This window comes from Salvelinus alpinus, chromosome 22 (genome assembly GCF_045679555.1).
Source record: "Salvelinus alpinus chromosome 22, SLU_Salpinus.1, whole genome shotgun sequence".
In the NCBI taxonomy this organism is placed as follows: Eukaryota; Metazoa; Chordata; class Actinopteri; order Salmoniformes; family Salmonidae; genus Salvelinus; species Salvelinus alpinus.
Window position 1 is genome coordinate 13643548 of NC_092107.1, and position 17669 is coordinate 13661216.

The 17669-nt window shown below is 41.3% G+C and overlaps 1 protein-coding gene across 3 annotated transcripts; it reads right to left on the reverse strand.

Moving 5' to 3' along the window:
* Positions 1 to 2083: 2083 nt before the first annotated feature.
* On the reverse strand, positions 2084 to 12816 carry LOC139549032 (uncharacterized). 3 transcript variants are annotated; one of them, XM_071359086.1, is made up of 24 exons: positions 12538 to 12816; positions 11629 to 11822; positions 11261 to 11362; positions 10516 to 10575; positions 8978 to 9062; positions 7655 to 7713; positions 7407 to 7472; positions 7204 to 7314; positions 7007 to 7117; positions 6796 to 6837; positions 6612 to 6681; positions 6268 to 6383; positions 5564 to 5612; positions 5356 to 5468; positions 5097 to 5171; positions 4902 to 4961; positions 4606 to 4693; positions 3828 to 3896; positions 3589 to 3627; positions 3418 to 3492; positions 3230 to 3307; positions 3076 to 3135; positions 2796 to 2861; positions 2084 to 2602 (listed from the first exon to the last, which is right to left on the reverse strand). In XM_071359086.1, the coding sequence occupies exons 1-18, from the start codon at positions 12557 to 12559 to the stop codon at positions 3883 to 3885; spliced, it is 1437 nt and encodes a 478-aa protein (XP_071215187.1). In that variant the 5' UTR covers positions 12560 to 12816; the 3' UTR covers positions 2084 to 2602; positions 2796 to 2861; positions 3076 to 3135; positions 3230 to 3307; positions 3418 to 3492; positions 3589 to 3627; positions 3828 to 3882. The 3 variants fall into 3 exon arrangements, with proteins under 3 accessions (XP_071215187.1, XP_071215189.1, XP_071215188.1); XM_071359088.1 differs by having other exon boundaries at positions 2785 to 2861; XM_071359087.1 differs by lacking the exon at positions 3589 to 3627.
* Positions 12817 to 17669: the final 4853 nt, after the last annotated feature.

Consider the following 17669-nt stretch of genomic DNA (forward strand, 5'->3'; position numbering starts at 1 on the left):
GTCTGAAAAGAAAGATTGATTCTTCATCTACCATAGTCCAGCACAACTTTCCTATGTATTATATTTAAATGGTTTTAAAGTGTTGTTTCAATTTATATATTGAAAGGTTTCTGGTTTGCTCAGTTAAAGTATTCCATTTCTTTATTGCTCTAAATCGAAATGTTATTTAGCCTATATTTCTTTTCTGTCTGGATAACACATATACTCAGAAAAAAAATAGAAGAGAATTCGTAAAAATCCAAATAACTTCACAGATCTTCATTGTAAAGGGTTTAAACAGTGTCCCATGCTTGTTCAATGAACCATAAACAATTAATGAACATGCACCTGTGGAACGGTCGTTAAGACACTAACAGCTTACAGACTGTAGAAAATTAAGGTCACAGTTATGAAAACTTAGGACACTAAAGAGGCCTTTCTACTGACTCTGAAAAACATCAAAAGAAAGATGCCCAGGGTCCCTGCTCCCTGCTCATCTGCGTGAATGTGCCTTAGGCATGCTGCAAGGAGGCATGAGGACTGCAGATGTGGCCAGGGCAATAAATTGCAATGTCCGGACTGTGAGACGCCTAAGACAGCGCTGCAGGGAGACAGGACGGACAGCTGATCGTCCTTGCAGTGGCAGATCACGTGAAACAACACCTACACAGGATCGGTACATCCGAACATCACACCTGTGGGACAGGTACAGGATGGCAACAACAACTGCCCGAGTTACACCAGTAACGCACAATCCCTCCATCAGTGCTCAGACTGTCCGCAATAGGCTGAGAGAGGCTGGACTGAGGGCTTGTAGGCCTGTTGCAAGACAGGTCCTCACCAGACATCACTGGCAACAGTATCGGCTATTGGCACAAACCCACCGTTGCTGGACCAGACAGGACTGGTAAAAAGTGCTCTTCACTGACGAGTCACGGTTTTGTCTCAAACGGGGTAATGGTCGGATTCGCGTTTATCGTCAAAGGAATGAGCGTTACACCGAGGCCTGTACTTTGGAGCGGGATTGATTTGGGGGTGGAAGGTCCGTCATGGTCTGGGGCGGTGTGTCACAGCATCATCGGACTGAGCTTGTTGTCATTGCAGGCAATCTCAATGCTGTGCGTTACAGGGAAGACATCCTCCTCGCTCATGTGGTACCCTTCCTGCAGGCTCATCCTGACATGGCCCTCCAGAATGACAATGCCACCAGCCATACTGCTCGTTCTGTGCGGGATTTCCTGCAAGACAGGAATGTCAGTGTTCTGCCATGGCCAGCGAAGAGCCCGGATCTCAATCCATTGAGCACGTCTGGGACCTGTTGGATCGGAGGGTGAGGGGGCTAGGTCCATTCCCCCCAGAAATGTCTGGGAACTTGCAAATGCCTTGGTGGAAGAGTGGGGTAACATCTCACAGCAAGAACGGGCAAATCTGGTGCAGTCCATGAGGAGGAGATGCCCTGCAGTACTTAATGCAGCTGGTGGCCACACCAGATACTGACTGTTGCTCTGGTGTGCAGTCTGACCAGCTATGCCTGCATGAACACTGCTGGAAATTCCTGCATGTGTACACACACAATTCTCTTCAATCTTCTCACTTTTCTTTAGATAAACAAGTTGCATGTCACTCACGTGTTGTCACGACTTCCGCCGAAGTCGGTCCATCTCCTTGTTCGGGTGGCGTTCGGCAGTCGACGTCACCGGTCTTCTAGCCATCGCCGATCCACCTTTCTTTTTCCATTTGTTTTGTCTTTGTTTTCTACACACCTGGTTTCATTCCCCAATTACATGTTCATGTATTTAACTCTGTTTTCCCCATGTTTTTGTGCGTGATTGTTTCTATGTTCATTCGGTACGTTATGGCTGGTATTTCGAAGGGTGCTGTTTTCACCCCTGCGTAATTGATTACCGTTTATTGTTGGTCAAGTGTATTGTTACCTTGTGCCTTTATGTTGAGTAAAGTACGTTGCTCACTCATTCTGCTCTCCTGCGCCTGACTTCATGCACCAGCTACACCCACCTTCTGACACGTGTGAGGTTTCCAAAGAGCCAAAAGATTATTCATTGCAAAAGTTGACCAGCTTCAGTTGGAAAAGAGATTCACAAAATTGTACCTATTGACGTGATTTCTTTATTTCTGACAGAATGTTCTACATTTGATCACTTTTCAGCCTGTACACCTGATTGTAATGAGCATGAATCATCTTGACCTATCTCCATGTTATCTCCATGTTAATTAAGGCCGATAAGGCTTAGGGCCCTGAACAGATCAATGGATTTGAGCAGTGTGGTTCTGCCGCTGGCTGGTCCTCTCCCGGTCAGTGGGTCACGGTCACTGGTCTTGGCTGGGTTCCCCATCAGGGCCTCCATGGGACTGAGTGGAGGCAGGAGGGGCTGATATCCCTGGGACTGAGAGAGGATGAGGAGCTATAAAGGAACACATGGCGAGTGTTGGCTCTGGCGTCCGCCAACAGCCCCCAGGATTCCAACTTCAGGGTGGGTATTGGAGGAACAGCTGATCCCTCGTCAGATGGTTTTGTATCCATGCACCCTCCTCCCATCACCAAGCCACCTGCACGTTTCCCCTCCTTTTTCAGCTCTCCACACTTTTCATTCTCAGGTCCATCCTAAAAGGGAATAAAGGGGATGTTATTAGAATGGCAGACTCGCACCTAATGAGTGGCTTTTACTTCAAAGCTGTCCTAAATACCTGCTTTAGAGCTGAGACATTGAGGAGATGATTGGACTACACCAGGGAAAACCTTGAGGGTTTGGCTTTCTCTTTGCATAGAATTCCAATATTCACTACCTGGTACCTACGTCTTTCTTGTTGTCATCTTTCTTCTGTTTTTTCTTAGATTCTCCCTCAACATCGGAATGGGAGTCCTACAACAAAAAAATGACCAATGTACATTTAAGGGGAATGAGTTTCTAAGCTATTTTTGTGTCACATGTTTGTTTGTATACACAACAAAAGTCTACCAGGAATTTCCCTAACTTTTTCTATCGTCTTCTTGTCCTTCTCACGTCCGGAGGAAAGACAGTGTTCAACTCAGGATCAAGTGCATCTCCAAATAACATTTACTTTCTTGGTACTTACCTTCTTGTCTTTCTTCTTTTTCTTCTCCTCATCATCATCACCACTTCCAGAAGAGGAGCCCTACAGGGCAAACAGAGGACATGGTCCGTCAGATTCCAGTGTTCACCTCACTGTTGTTCATCGCCAAATAACATTTACTTTTATGGGGACTTACCTTTTCTTTCTTCTTCTTCTGCCCCTTCTTCTTCTTCTTCTTCTTCTTATCATCATCACTTCCAGACGGGGAGTCGTCCTAGACACACATAAAATACAGTATATGGTGATCCATAGCAATCTTCTATTATTAGCCTCAACTATGTGCACTGGGCTCAAAACTCATAGCGGGGCCCATAAATAACTGACCTTTTTCCTCTTCTTGTCTTTCTTCTTCTTACCCTTCTTCTTTTTCTTATCTTCCTAGCTGTCTGAACAAGAGTCCTGGGTACACAGGAGGAACGATCCACAGTCACATTCTGATAGTTACTGTTGTTAGTTTGTGGATCACTCTCCAAGACAGTCAATTAAAAAACATACCTTCTTCTTCTTCTTATCATCCTCGCTGTCAGATGAGTCCTGGACACACATAAGAAATATTCAGCTCATTCAGTTGTCATTAGATATCTCAAATGAACAGTTATTTCAATTATAATCCTGCCCCCCCCCCCCCCCCAAAACAAAATGAGAGTGTAATGAATTCACTTACCAGTGGGCTTCTAACCATAACCCTGCACACTGGGTTTCTCAAAATAACACCTGTATGCATCGGCACTCACCGTTTTCTTCCTCTTCTTCTTCCTCTTCTTCTTCTTGTCTTTCTCGCTATCTGAATCAGAGCTGGAATCCTGAAACAGACAAAACTTTAAATCAGACATCTATCCTGTGTTTTCCAAAGAAGAAGACGATTTGTAACATGTCTGCCTTTCCTTCCGTGCTGTAATGCTGGGAGATAGAGCCAAAGGGGATGCAATATGGAGTAGCTAGGGCAATATGGAGTAGCTAGGGCAATATGGAGTAGCTAGGGCAATATGGAGTAGCTAGGGCAATATGGAGTAGCTAGGGCAATATGGAGTAGCTAGGGCAATATGGAGTAGCTAGGGCAATATGGAGTAGCTAGGGCAATATGGAGTAGCTTGGGCAATATGGAGTAGCTAGGGCAATATGGAGTAGCTTGGGCAATATGGAGTAGCTAGGGCAATATGGAGTAGCTAGGGCAATATGGAGTAGCTAGGGCAATATGGAGTAGCTAGGGCAATATGGAGTAGCTAGGGCAATATGGAGTAGCTTGGGCAATATGGAGTAGCTAGGGCAATATGGAGTAGCTAGGGCAATATGGAGTAGCTAGGGCAATATGGAGTAGCTTGGGCAATATGGAGTAGCTAGGGCAATATGGAGTAGCTTGGGCAATATGGAGTAGCTAGGGCAATATGGAGTAGCTAGGGCAATATGGAGTAGCTAGGGCAATATGGAGTAGCTAGGGCAATATGGAGTAGCTTGGGCAATATGTAGTAGCTTGGGAAATATGGACATACAACATTTCATTGCTGCACTTACCTTTTTCATCTTCTTTTTCTTCTTCTTCATCGTCATCACTGTCAGTGGAGGAAGATGAGGAGCTGTCAGAGGATGAAGAACTAGAATCCTGAGGGACAACAACAAAAAGCAGGTCACTATGAAGTACTTAACATCTTTCTAGGACAGATGTCTGTCATAGGGCTATAGATGGCCATAGTTTTAGTTATGGTGTTACACAGTTTTATTGTGATCCAGAAGTTACCACAGTCAATAGTGAGTCAACACAAACAATACGCTTGTTTTGTGTTAAATCATACAACACATGGATTTCTCACCTTCTTTTTCTTTTCCTCCTCGCTATCAGAATAGGAGGAGGAAGATGAAGAACTGGAATCCTGTGGCAAAGACAGAGTGTCCAATCCGTCAGTCATATTGGGATGGTGTGGACCATCCAACAATACCATAGTAAACAATGTAGTTGCTAGTTTGGAACCACAAACCTCAGATTTCTTCTTCATGTTATTTTTTACCTTCTTTTTGTCGTCTTCGCTGTCTGAAGAGGAAGAGCTATCCGAGGATGAAGAGGATGATGAACAGCCAAAGTTCTTCAATTGAAAAAACACTCAGTAGGTTAATTACAGCTATATTACTTAATTAAATACATGAGCTCATTACACTTTTGGAGAGGAGCTCAAGTCCTAGGGCAGAATAACACAGCTCAGCTAAATACTTGTGGGAAAGGTTGTCTGTACTGTAGCACAGGGAGCCAATGGGAACTGAGTTGAGTACCTTCCTCTTTTTCTTCAACTTCTTCTTCTTTTCTTTCTCTTTCTTCTTGCCTCCGTCTCTCTCGTCATCACTCATATTTCCAGCTTCCATCCCTTCAGGAAAATCTCCACCACCTTTGGTCACGGGAAGGAAGACTTTATCATCCTCAAGATTTCCCCTTCATAATCTCCATATCTCTTCTGAGACAATTCTTTTTTGATTTACTTACAAATCCATTCAGCTGATGCACCACCCTCCTTTCCTTTGCCTTTCTTGCACTGTGATAGGGGAGAGGGTATTACAACAGACACAGTCGTTCAGTGGATACAGAGAGTTTAAATTCAAATTGAGGAGAGGAGTGTCTGTCTGTAGATATGTTTGTGTTGACCTTGTCATCACCATCACTCTGACACAGAGCCCAGAGAAAGAGTGAGATGTTGATGTCCTTTGAAACTTTAACCTGTTAAATCTCTGACGCTCTCTGCTGACATTTTCTAAGCGACACATATATTGTAAACTACCTTCATTAGATACATTTCGATTTCAAAACTATAAGTCTTACAAACACACGCTTAGTACTGTTAGAAAGGTAATAACCGTGGGCTTCTGATACGGGTGTACATTAACAAATTGACTATTACAGAGCCAGAGCAACAGCAGGCAAGGAAAAGCAAAATAAATACACACTGAGTGTACAAAACATTAGGAACACCTGCTCTTTCCACGGAGTGCGTACCACTTAGGCTGAGCCGACACTGTACTGGGTCCAAAACAACCGCTCAGAGTTTAACAGTTGATATAGGTTAAGAGATGCATAATGCTTATTATGACCATTGATGGACCACATTATGACCACTTCCGCTTCAGTACGTGATATGTTTCAAGGTTAAAACTCGCAAAAGGTCATGTTGTCATGCACCTCGATGACCTCACCTTGTCCTTTTTTTTGTCTCTCTTGTTATTCTTGTCTTTCTTCTTCTCATCTTCCTTCTTTTTTCCTTGACCTGATTTCTGTCCCAGGGTGCCCTCCAGTCCGGCGCCCTCCTCGCCTGCAGAGATACATGGGTTTGGTCATCATTTCTTGTTGCCATTTGTTCTGCCCAGTGAAACCAAGTAGATAGGCGTCCATTGTGGACGTGTTTATTGACGTTAGATAAATGAACATGAAAGATCTGATGTGATGTTCTGTTTACAATGACGAGAATGAGAATAGCTTTGCATGTACAACATGCTGTGAAAACACATGTGGTGACATTTTAAAAGAGGAAATGACATACCAGCTGCTGAAACGTCAGCAGAACAGCTGTACTCATCCTTGCCCTGTCCGTCTCCCTCTTCTCCCTGTTCCTAAAGACAACAGAACAGAACATATGTAACTTTAGACTCATTTTAAAAACAGCTTTCAATGTTTTTGCCATGCTACCAACACGCTAGAACTCCTAATCTGGTACTGTATATTACCTTATTTTTGTCTGCCTCGTTGTCGGAGGAACAGCCAAAATCCTAGAAGAGAAATGTCCATGAGTCAGGACGTCAGGTAAATGTTTCACAATAATGTCAGGTCATATTGTACGGTTTCAGTCAGATTTGCTGATTTGGTCGAGGAATGATATCCAGTTTATAACACTTTGACATTGTTTAGCCACAATGGTGCAATGAGACATTTACTTACCTTTTTCTTTTGCTTCTTCTTCTTCTTTTTCTTCTTCTTCTTCTTGTCCTTGTCGCTGTCCGATGAGGAGGATGACGAGCTATCAGAGGATGAAGATGAGGAGCTGGAATCCTGAAAAATAATCCGAACAAATAGTTAGTGTGCTGTGTAGACAAAATGGGCACCACACATTTCTCTGATGTCATGTTGAATCAAACCTTTTTCTTCTTCATGGTCTTCGTCTTCTTTTTCTCCTTCTCCTCCTCATTGTCTGACGAGGATGATGAAGAGGATGGTGAGCTGGAAGATGAAGAAGAGGAGCTGGAATCCTGAGAGACAGAAAACAGGAACATCGAATAGGACCTCTTTCATGAGACATTTCACACGTTACCACCTGATACAGGAGAGGTACTGTCCATACTTTCTTCATCTTCTTCTTCATCTTCCTCTTCATCTTCTTGTCCTCTTCACTGTCTGAGCCTGAATTCTATGAGGTGGGGACAAAAATGCATGTTCTAAATACTGCCATGGAAACATTGAAGTAAACGCGGACTTACTCTGCGATATAGAGTATTACTGCCGCTTCTTGTTACTGTACACACTCCTGGAAAAGGAAATTGGCCATGCTGATGATACGAAATGACACAACAAGTTATGAAACCCACTTACATCCTCTGTCTTCTTTTTCTGTGTTTCCTCGTGGTTTAGATCAGTGCAGCCTTCAAGCCCTGCAAACAACATGTCAATATGTTTTAGTGAACAAGAATATAATATTTAGAATAGTATCATTGTTCTGTGTATTTTGTGGTGTTTCTGTTTGACGATGATTGATTGAACATAAACAATGCACATGGTCAGATAAAACGCCAACAGTCAACAAAATTACAATCAACTGTAAAATTGCAATCAATACATGCTCTTTAGACTGTGATTACCCACCTGCCCACCTACCACACCTACCACACCCTCGCCTACCCATATTCCTCCCATCATTGCTTTATTATAAAACAATTGTGCCATAACCATGATGTCTATACATATAATGTGAATTGAGGTGAATGTGTCACTTGAGCAGTAGGCAGGTAGGTGTAATGTTTGGTTAAAAACAGAGGTGTAAAGTTCTTAAGTAAAAATACTTTAAAGTACTACTTAAGTAGTTTTTTGGGGTATCTGTACTTTACTTTACTATTTATATTTTTGACAACTTTTACTTTACTACATTCCTAAAAACAATAATGTACTTTTTACTCCATAGATTATCCCTGACACCCAAAAGTACTCGTACATTTTGAATGGCTAGCAGGACCGGAAAATGGTCCAATTCACGCACTTACCAAGAGAACATCCCTGGTCATCCCTACATCCCTGATCTAGCAGACTCACTAAACACAAATGCTTTGTTTTTAAATGATGTCTGACTGTTGGAGTGTGACTCTGGCTATCCGTTAATAAAAAATTAAAATTAAATGATGCCGTCTGGTTTGCTTAATAAGGAATTTTTAAATATTCAAACTTTTACTTTTGATACGTAAGTATATTTCAGCAATTACATTTACTTTTAATACTTAAGTATATTTAAAACCAAATACTTTTAGACTTTTACTCAAGTAGTATTTTACTGGGTGACTTTCACTTTTACTTGAGTCATTTTCTATTAAGGTATCTTTACTTTTACTCAAGTATGAAAATTGAGTACTTTTTCCACCACTGGTTACAAGGTGGGGTCATTTGTGTATAAAGACAGTCATTTACTACAGTGCGTAGTTTTCAGTACACACGCACGAACACACATGGGGCGGCAGGTAACCTAGTGGTTAGAGCGTTGGACTTCGAATCCCCGAGCTGACAAGGTAAAAATCTGTCGTTCTGCCCCTGAACAAGGCAGTTAACCCACTGTTCCTAGGCCGTCACTGAAAATAAGAATGTGTTCTTAACTGTCTTGCCTAGTTAAATAAAAGGTCAAATAAATCAAAAATAAACATAAACACTCACCAGGCTCAGGTATGAAGGCTACACCGTGTACTATGATATCCCCAGCGCCTTCTTTCTTTGCCTTCTTCCTCTTCTTCTTCTCATCCTGCAGACAGAAGTTACTACACTCACAGCGAGTTTGACTCATTCATCTAACGTTAACATATCAGAACAAGACAATACCCTGACAGGTTGGACAAAAGCGCCTGTCGGAACATTGGCTACATCTCCTTTTAGATCACTGGGTGTACTTTCCTTTCAAGGCATATTGGGTAGTAAACATACATTTATTCCAGGACCTGCCGTGACAAAAAGGGTCATTCAACAGAAATAAACAAGCATGACGAGTCAGCATCTACAAGCATGGGTTCTACCAGGTTCCAACCGGCCCAGGGGTATCCATCCTCGTTTTATTATTCATGACTAATAAATGACTTATACACACGCACGCACATACACCCACACACCATTCACACGCACACACCATTCACATACAGGTACGTCCACCTTATGCATAATTGCTAGTTTGAGTGTTTTGACAGATCATATTCCAGAGAGTAAGCAAATCCCTACCACAAGAGTGGTACGGGACCTCTCTGATTCCTGATCATGTGAGCACCAGCTCAACAGGTTATGACTGGGTGTGTTTCCTATGCCTATCTTAGATCTGGGTCCCGAGGGTCACAGCATGCCTACCATACGGGTTTCATTGTGGCTTTTAGTCTTTCAGCTAGTCTTTCAACCCCACATATCTCAAACAGGCAAACCTGTGTCTCCTGCTTACTAACGCCGACAGAACATAGTGCCGTTGTTCCAGACCAGTACAACGCTGGCGTTTGAGTTTCTATTGTGGCATCAAAGTACCTGCAATCGATAATCAACGCAAATCTTAACAAATTCACTGATTTCATATTCGAATAAACAGGTGCACTCATTTCCCAAGACAAATTTCCCAAAAATGTGATTCACATTTTTATCCTTGTATGAAAGACAAATCTAAATGATTGGACATCTAAAAGTGAGAAGAGTAAGATTAAATAAAGAAATTTACATGAGTCACATTTTTATCAAATAAAAACTGCCCAGCCCAATGTGGCATAGTAAGACGATACTACATCCACTTTATAAAGCTGTGTGCTATGGCAAGGAACCTAATCTGGATACGCTTGACAAGAGTATTCCCAGGATTAAAGCAACATTGGATTGGTTTCAGGGTAGATACCATCTTTGCCAAAACACTCTCTATAAAGCAATTTGGCTTCCTTTCACTTTAATTGTTTCATTGGGGGATTCAAGTCTCCTTTTGGCTTCGCATGAACAAGATATCTGTCTAAAACTAAACACACAGCCCAATCCAAACAAAACGTACTCTCTCTCTCTGTTTGTTCAGTGACTCATTCCAAACAGGCAGCTTTGGACTGGACTGCCAGATGGGCAGGGTTCACACTTGTGTGACTTTTCTATTTGTTCCATTGCACAATACACGCTCAATCAAGCCCAGATCTTGATGTGTTGCTGATGAACATCAGGTCACATGTTAAGAAATTTGCATAGCTTACTTCACTGTCTGAAGAGCTGCTGTCAGAGGAGGAGGAGGAGGAAGAGGATGAACTGGAATCCTGTGTACAAGAAAAATAAAGAGGTTATTGCATAATTGACACCAGTAAAGTACATGTCAGTAGATACCTCCCCTATTTGGTTAGTTCCTATTTTACCTTTCATGCGTGAATGTAATGCATATGCTTCTCTATTGAATTTAGAAAGGGTCTTACAGAATGCCCCACTATTAAATAACAATATTTCTAGATAACATACTTAGAGATGACAGACAGGTAACAGATAGCCACTCTCCAATAGGTTACTGCAAACACAATAACAAAATACATCTATGTTTTTGGAGATCAACATTTTTGGGCTCCCGAGTGGCACAGCGGTCTAAGGCACTGCATCTCAGTGCTAGAGGCGTCACTACAGACCCTGGTTTGATTCCAGGCTGTATCACAACCGACCGTGATTGGGAGTCCCGTAGGGCGGCGCACAATTGCCCCAGCGTCATCCAGGTTTGGCCGGTGTAGGCTGTCATTGTAAATAACAATTTGTTCTTAACTGACTTGCCTAGTTAAATAAAGGTCAAATAGGAAAATCAGCCCTCAGCTGTGGAGCAACTACACCCGAAACGAGTAGTGTAGAGCTGACATGACACTGCATTTACGTTCGGGTCACTTTTACCAAATTTGAGAGGCTCTAGTAAGCAATGCATTCCAAGTAAGGAATGTTAAAACTGGAACCACTTAGGCGACTCACCTTTTTCCTCTTCTTTAGCTTCTTCTTTATCTTTTCCTTCTTGCCTTTGACCTCATCCTCGCTGCCTGAAGTCTGGGAGCTGTCAAATGAGTACAGGTCAACCTGAAGGACAGAGAGAGAGACTGTAATTGTTACAACTTACAGATGGATATGACGGAGTAAAAATAGATGTTAAATATACTATTGCTTTCATACTGCACACATGCACTAGTGCACACACTAGTTGACCCATTGTTGCTTTCCTTGTAGAGTCTTTGACTAAACCATGAATATAAACGTGCACTATATTCTCCCCCTATCACAACATTTTTGGCCTACTTTCTTTGTCTCCCCAGCCCTCCCATTGAACCTGGCCCTCTCCGACATACCTTTCCAGATCCTCCTGCAGGGCCTTTGGGCTCCGTCTTGGCTGCGTTAGTGGTGTCGGCGGCAGACAGCCCTCCTAACCCTCCATGCTCTGCAAGCACCCATTCACTCCTCCCAGGCTGGATCTCCTCCAGCGGGCTCAGGACCACTCGTCCTCCCTCTCCCCCCACTCCATCTCCATCTACAGGCCCTGGAACTACACAAACCAGCATAGATTAATACACAATTATATTTTCCATTCACAAATCAATGGTTATTGTATTGCATGTGTTAGAATATTTGTTCAGTTGTCTTAGACTTGTATCCTATTGTACCAATCACCTACAGACTGAGGCTTTTGCGGTGCAAACAATATTAAATACAATACAAAAACGAGAACCAGAGTATCAAAAATGCATAGGCCGACTGTTCATGTATGAATGGCATAAAAGTCTATTAATATTATGGTTTAAACATATTATCTAATGCACTTCCTTATTTCTCACACTGTACTCCATCCCATGCAATGATGGAGTACATTTGTAGCCATAACGCACAAAACAAATTGACTACGTCTATATATTGTCTGTCCTAAGTAGAATAACTGACAGATAACTGAATTATGCATGTTGAGTGACAACAGGTTTATTTTGACCACGCCCCTGCATGACCCGAAAAAGACGAATATTTGTAGAGCTTTACACAACAGTGCACCGCTTCAAATGTCATATATCTACATGTTTCCAATTTACGCATAAAGCAGAATGGAGTAGATTATAGAGTTGGTGATAATGAGAAATTATTGTTACTTTTACTGGGGAATATACTTAAAGAACGAGACCCGTTACATTTTTACACCACATAAAGCTTTAAACATATGTCGGTAATCTATAAAATCTATAAAATCACTAAAAGTGCATAGATCACCATACCTTTGGGCCTGTTGAACTCCATTCAACTCAACAGCCGCTCCAGTTACACCTCGTCGTTTGCTGTGAAATGATGAGCTGACAGTTACAACGATAGTAACTCCTTCTATATGGCCATCGGCCAAGGTGTGAGTGTTGTGTTGTTTAAATGTGTAGGCCTGTGCAGAACAGGTAAATCCGTTTTTCACAGTAATGGGCTGACCTTTCACCTTGCATGTAGAACATTAGCCTAATATCTTTAAAAAAATATATTGTTTATGTCTGATCTATATAATACGTTTTTGTATAGTTTGTCCAAATGTATTATCTCTTCTCACAGTACATGGAGGTACAAAAAACAAACAAAAACAATAAGTGTATAAACATATAATTGTCAAAACATTACACCTGTCAGTATGGTCAGGTGTGCCTTGCGCAAAATAAGGCGCGTGATGACACACAGTATTGCGCTGAATACAATTTTTTATTGTGATATCTTGAAGTGCTAAAATTGATCTCTGAACTACAGCCAAGGGGCAAATTATGGACATTGTTTGGTTAGAATTTAAAGGGTTATGTAGGCCAACCAAAGGTGTAACTTGGGGTCAGGGTCAATGGGGGATCCTGGAGCATTTATTTAAAGCATATCGTAGCTGTGAAATGGTTGTTTCTGGTGAATGTTACAGGGAAAATCCAACACTTGATATTTCAGTCAATATACCCCAATCACAACTCAAATACCAATATTTTTCTGTATTACTTTAAACCATTGGTCTAACTCTAACAGTTCAGTAAGCCACCACCCCTTCTTTATGTACAGTAAATGTTAAAAACATATTATTCTATTTGTGTAGTCTACCTTTCACAACACTTGGCTAGTAGGCTACATTTATTTTATTTTAATTTCATTTAACCTTTAATTTATCAGGGAGTCATACTGAGACCAAGGTCTCTTTTACAGATCAGCCCTGAATTACATCAATGACAGAAAATACACACATTAATATGACCACAAAATGCAAGCAGAAAGAAAAACAAGGTCATACAAAACAAACACATTCATCAGTAATAAGGTCCTCAATCAGCCTTCTGAATTGCACGAGAGGCACCAAAACATCAAATTCAAGAACATTTTGAAGATTGTTCCACAAATAAGGTGCAAGAAAACTAAACGGTGATTTACATAACACCCTAGAGACCAAAGGAACTTCTAGAGTTAGCCATCCCTGAGACCGGGAGGTAGTAACTTGTATGTCTAAAGTAAAGATGCTAGGTACAGTGGGACTTTTTTTTAAAAGGGCTTTATAAATGAAAACATAGCAACGTATCAACCTACGTGACATCAAAGAGGGCCAACCAACTTTCTGCTGGAGAATGCAGTGATAAACTGCATCTAACAGCTTTAATGAAGTGGCAGCTGCATTCATATAGATCAGGTCTCCATAGTCTAGGACCGATAGGAACGTTGACTAAATAATCTGCGTCCTACTATTTAGCGAGAGGCAGGACCTATTTCTATAGAAGAAGACCATTTTTATTCTCAGCGTCTTTACTAACTCATCGATATGCTTTTTAAAAGACAGCTGTCATCTATGCAGATGCCCAGATATTTGTAAGCAGGGCCATGATCAATATGGACACCATCCAAAGTACATAAGCTTATTTTTATGCGCTCTAGAGAAAAACATATACTTAGTTTTATCAGCATTCAATACTAATTTCAGGTCACAAATTTTTTTCTGTAATACAATGAAAGCAGACTGTAGTTCAGATAGAGCCTGGTCAACTATTGGGGCAGTAGCATGCACAACAATATTCAATATTGTTCATGTAAACAGTGCAGGACCCAGAATCGACCCCTGCGGGATATCTTTCGTAATATCCAGGAAACCTGATTAAACACCATCAATAGATACACATTGAGTTCTATCTGTCAAGTAATTTTTAAACCAGTTACATGCAGCCTGGTCTAGGCCAATTGAGGAAAGCCTCTGAATTAGCAGTGAGTGATCAACGGTATCGAAAGCCTTTGACAAGTCAATGAAAAGGGCAGCAGAATGTTGCCTTTTATCCATACAGTTAACCACATCATTTATAACTAGGAATGCAGCAGAGATAGATACATGGTTTTGAAATGACTCATTTCTAATACCTAATTAACTTCAAAGGCAGTTGAAGTCCAAAAACAACTTGTCTGGTTGAAAAAGATCTATGTTGCATCGATATTAGTCAGAAACATTGATTACATTTTTTTATTAAAGTGACTACAAAGTGTAAATAGCATAATTTTGGTCATAAAGTCAGTGTTTTCCAAAACGGAGATTTGAGAGATTTACAGAAGCTATTACTTTCCTAGATCCATTTGAGGATTGGGTTTGGATTTCAATCATGCCCACTAACACGGGGTGGGAACACCTAGGGAGAATTGTTAAGCACAGAGAAACAGCTGCGCTGATTGCGCTCTATCCAAACAACATAACCTACAGACAGTGAGACAGACCTGCCCACATTACGCAGTCTCGGACTTGTTTACATGAGACAATACCTTTACCAATGTTATGTTGAAAGCACACTTGTTGATGTGTTTGATAGTGATCACTCAAGTCTGCCACTGTTTGGGGAAAACTGAGGATTGAGATGACGCGCACTTGCACCCCAACTGCTACTTGTCAATATTCCAAAATTCGAAACCCATTTGCAAGCATCTTATGTCCCGCCGCAACATGTTTTGTAGCATGATTCGCTGTGAATCACTGCCAGACAGAAGTACACTCCGGTAATAGACAGTGAGAAAGTCTATTGATTTGATACAGACTGAATAATGTAGGCTTATCTTTTACATCTAACTCGTGTTACATTTTAGCCCAGTTTTCCCCTATACAGTTGAAGTCTGAAGTTTACATACACTTAGGTTGGAGTCATTAAAACTCATTTTTCAACCACTCCACAAATTTCTTGTTAACAAACTATAGTTTTGGCAAGTCGGTTAGAACATCTACTTTGTGCATGACACAAGTAATTTTTCCCAAAATTGTTTACAGACAGATTATTTCACTTATAGTTCACTGTATCACAATTCCAGTGGGTCAGAAGTTTACATACACTAAGTTGACTGTGCCTTTAAACAGCTTGGAAAATTCTAGAAAATTATGTCTTGGCTTTAGAAGCTTCTGATAGGCTAATTGACATAATTTGAGTCAATTGAAGTTGTACCTGTGGATGTATTTCAAGGACTATCTTTGCTTGACATCATGGAAAATGAAAAGAAATCAGCCAAGACCTCAGAAAAACAATTAGTAGACCTCCACAAGTCTTGTTCATCCTTGGGAGCAATTTCCAAATGCCTGCAGGTACCACGTTCATCTGTACAAACAACAATACGCAAGTATAAACACCATGGGACCACACAGACGTCATACCGCTCAGGAAGGAGACGGGTTCTGTCTCCTAGAGATGAACGTACTTTGGTGCGAAAAGTGCAAACCAATCCCAGAACGACAGCAAAGGACCTTGTGAAGATGCTGGAGGAAACAGGTACAAAAGTATCTATATCCACAGTAAAACGAGTCCTATGTCGACATAACCTGAAAGGCCACTCAGCAAGGAAGAAGCCACTGCTCCAAAACCACCATAAAAAAGCCCGACTACGGTTTGCAACTGCACATGGAGACAAAGATCGTACTTTTTGGAGAAATGTCCTCTGGTCTGATGAAACAAAAACAGAACTGTTTGTCCATAATGACCATTGTTTTGTCTGGCGGAAAAAGGGGGAAGCTTGCAAGCCGAAGAATACCATCCCAACCGTGTAGCACAGGGGTGGCAGCATCATGTTGTAGGGGTGCTTTGCTGTAGGAGGGACTGGTGCACTTCACAAAGTTGATGGCATCATGATGCAGGACAATTATGTGGATATATTGAAGCAACATCTCAAGACATCAGTCAGGAAGTTAAAGCTTGGTCGCAAATGGGTCTTTCAAATGGACAATGACCCCAAGCATACGTCCAAAGTTGTGGCAAAATGGCTTAAGGACAACAAAGTCAAGGTATTAGAGTGGCCATCACAAAGCCCTGACCTCAATCCCATAGAAAATTTGTGGGCAGAACTGAAAAAGTGTGTGCGAGCAAGGAGGCCTACAAACCTGATTCAGTTAGACAAGCTGTGTTAGGAGGAATGGGCCAAAATTCACCCAACTTATTGTGGGATGCTTGTGGAAGGCTATCCAAAAGATTTGACCCAAGTTAAACAATTTAAAGGCTATGCTACCAAATACTAATTGAGTGTATGTAAACTTCTGACCCACTGGGAATGTCATGAAAGAAATAAAAGCTTAAATATATCATTCTCTCTACTATTATTCTGACATTTCACATTCTTAAAATAAAGTGGTGATCCTAACTGACCTAAGACAGGGAATTTTTACTAGAATTAAATGTCAGGAATTGTGAAAAACTGAGTTTAAATGTATTTGGCTAAGGTGTATGTAAACTTCCTACTACAACTGTAGCTTCATGGGAACTTGACGGAATGAGGGAACATGAGGGAATGAAACACAAACTGGAAATAGGCTCATCACCATTTGAAACATGTAATTAACTAAATAGAATTACATTTAGGCTGCAATATGCTATGGCCAAGTAGGACCGTCATGGTAGCCTACATAAGAAGAAGAGGGCTCGAATAAAAAGTGAGGAAATTCATAAAAAATCTGAGGTAACAGATAAAACATCTGAGGGAATGGATACAAATTCTGAGGCAATGGATAAAAATCAGTGGGAACAGATTTAAAATCAGAGGGAATGGATAAAAAAACCTTTTTTCTCCACCACAACACCTAGCTCTGTGGTAATGCTCACAAATTGGGCCATTTCTCTAAAAGTACCAGAGATCCCACTCTGACCATAAAGCAGGGTTGGCCCACCTTTTGTAGGCCTGATGATCAATTTCCAAAAACGGGGCCCACGACCAAAAATATGAATAATAAATAAATAATTAAATATACTGTTGAGAGTTAGAAAAGTAGAAAACACAGGGTGCAATTTCGAAATGTGGTTGTCTATCAGTAGTTTTTCTGTTGTTATGTCCGCCACTCAATTAGCACGACGGGCATGTCAAGAGGGCCTGACCTCCAGGGGGCCCCCATTGATTTTGTTAGTCC

Coding starts and splice junctions, on each gene's coding strand:
- LOC139549032 (XM_071359087.1), bottom strand. CDS start 12,559: ATGGAGTTCAACAGGCCCAAAG. Junction 11,363..11,628: donor CTGCAGGAGGATCTGGAAAG/GTATGTCGGAGA, acceptor TCTGTCCTTCAG/GTTGACCTGTACTCATTTGA. Junction 5,613..6,267: donor GAGACAAAAAAAAGGACAAG/GTGAGGTCATCG, acceptor CCCCTATCACAG/TGCAAGAAAGGCAAAGGAAA.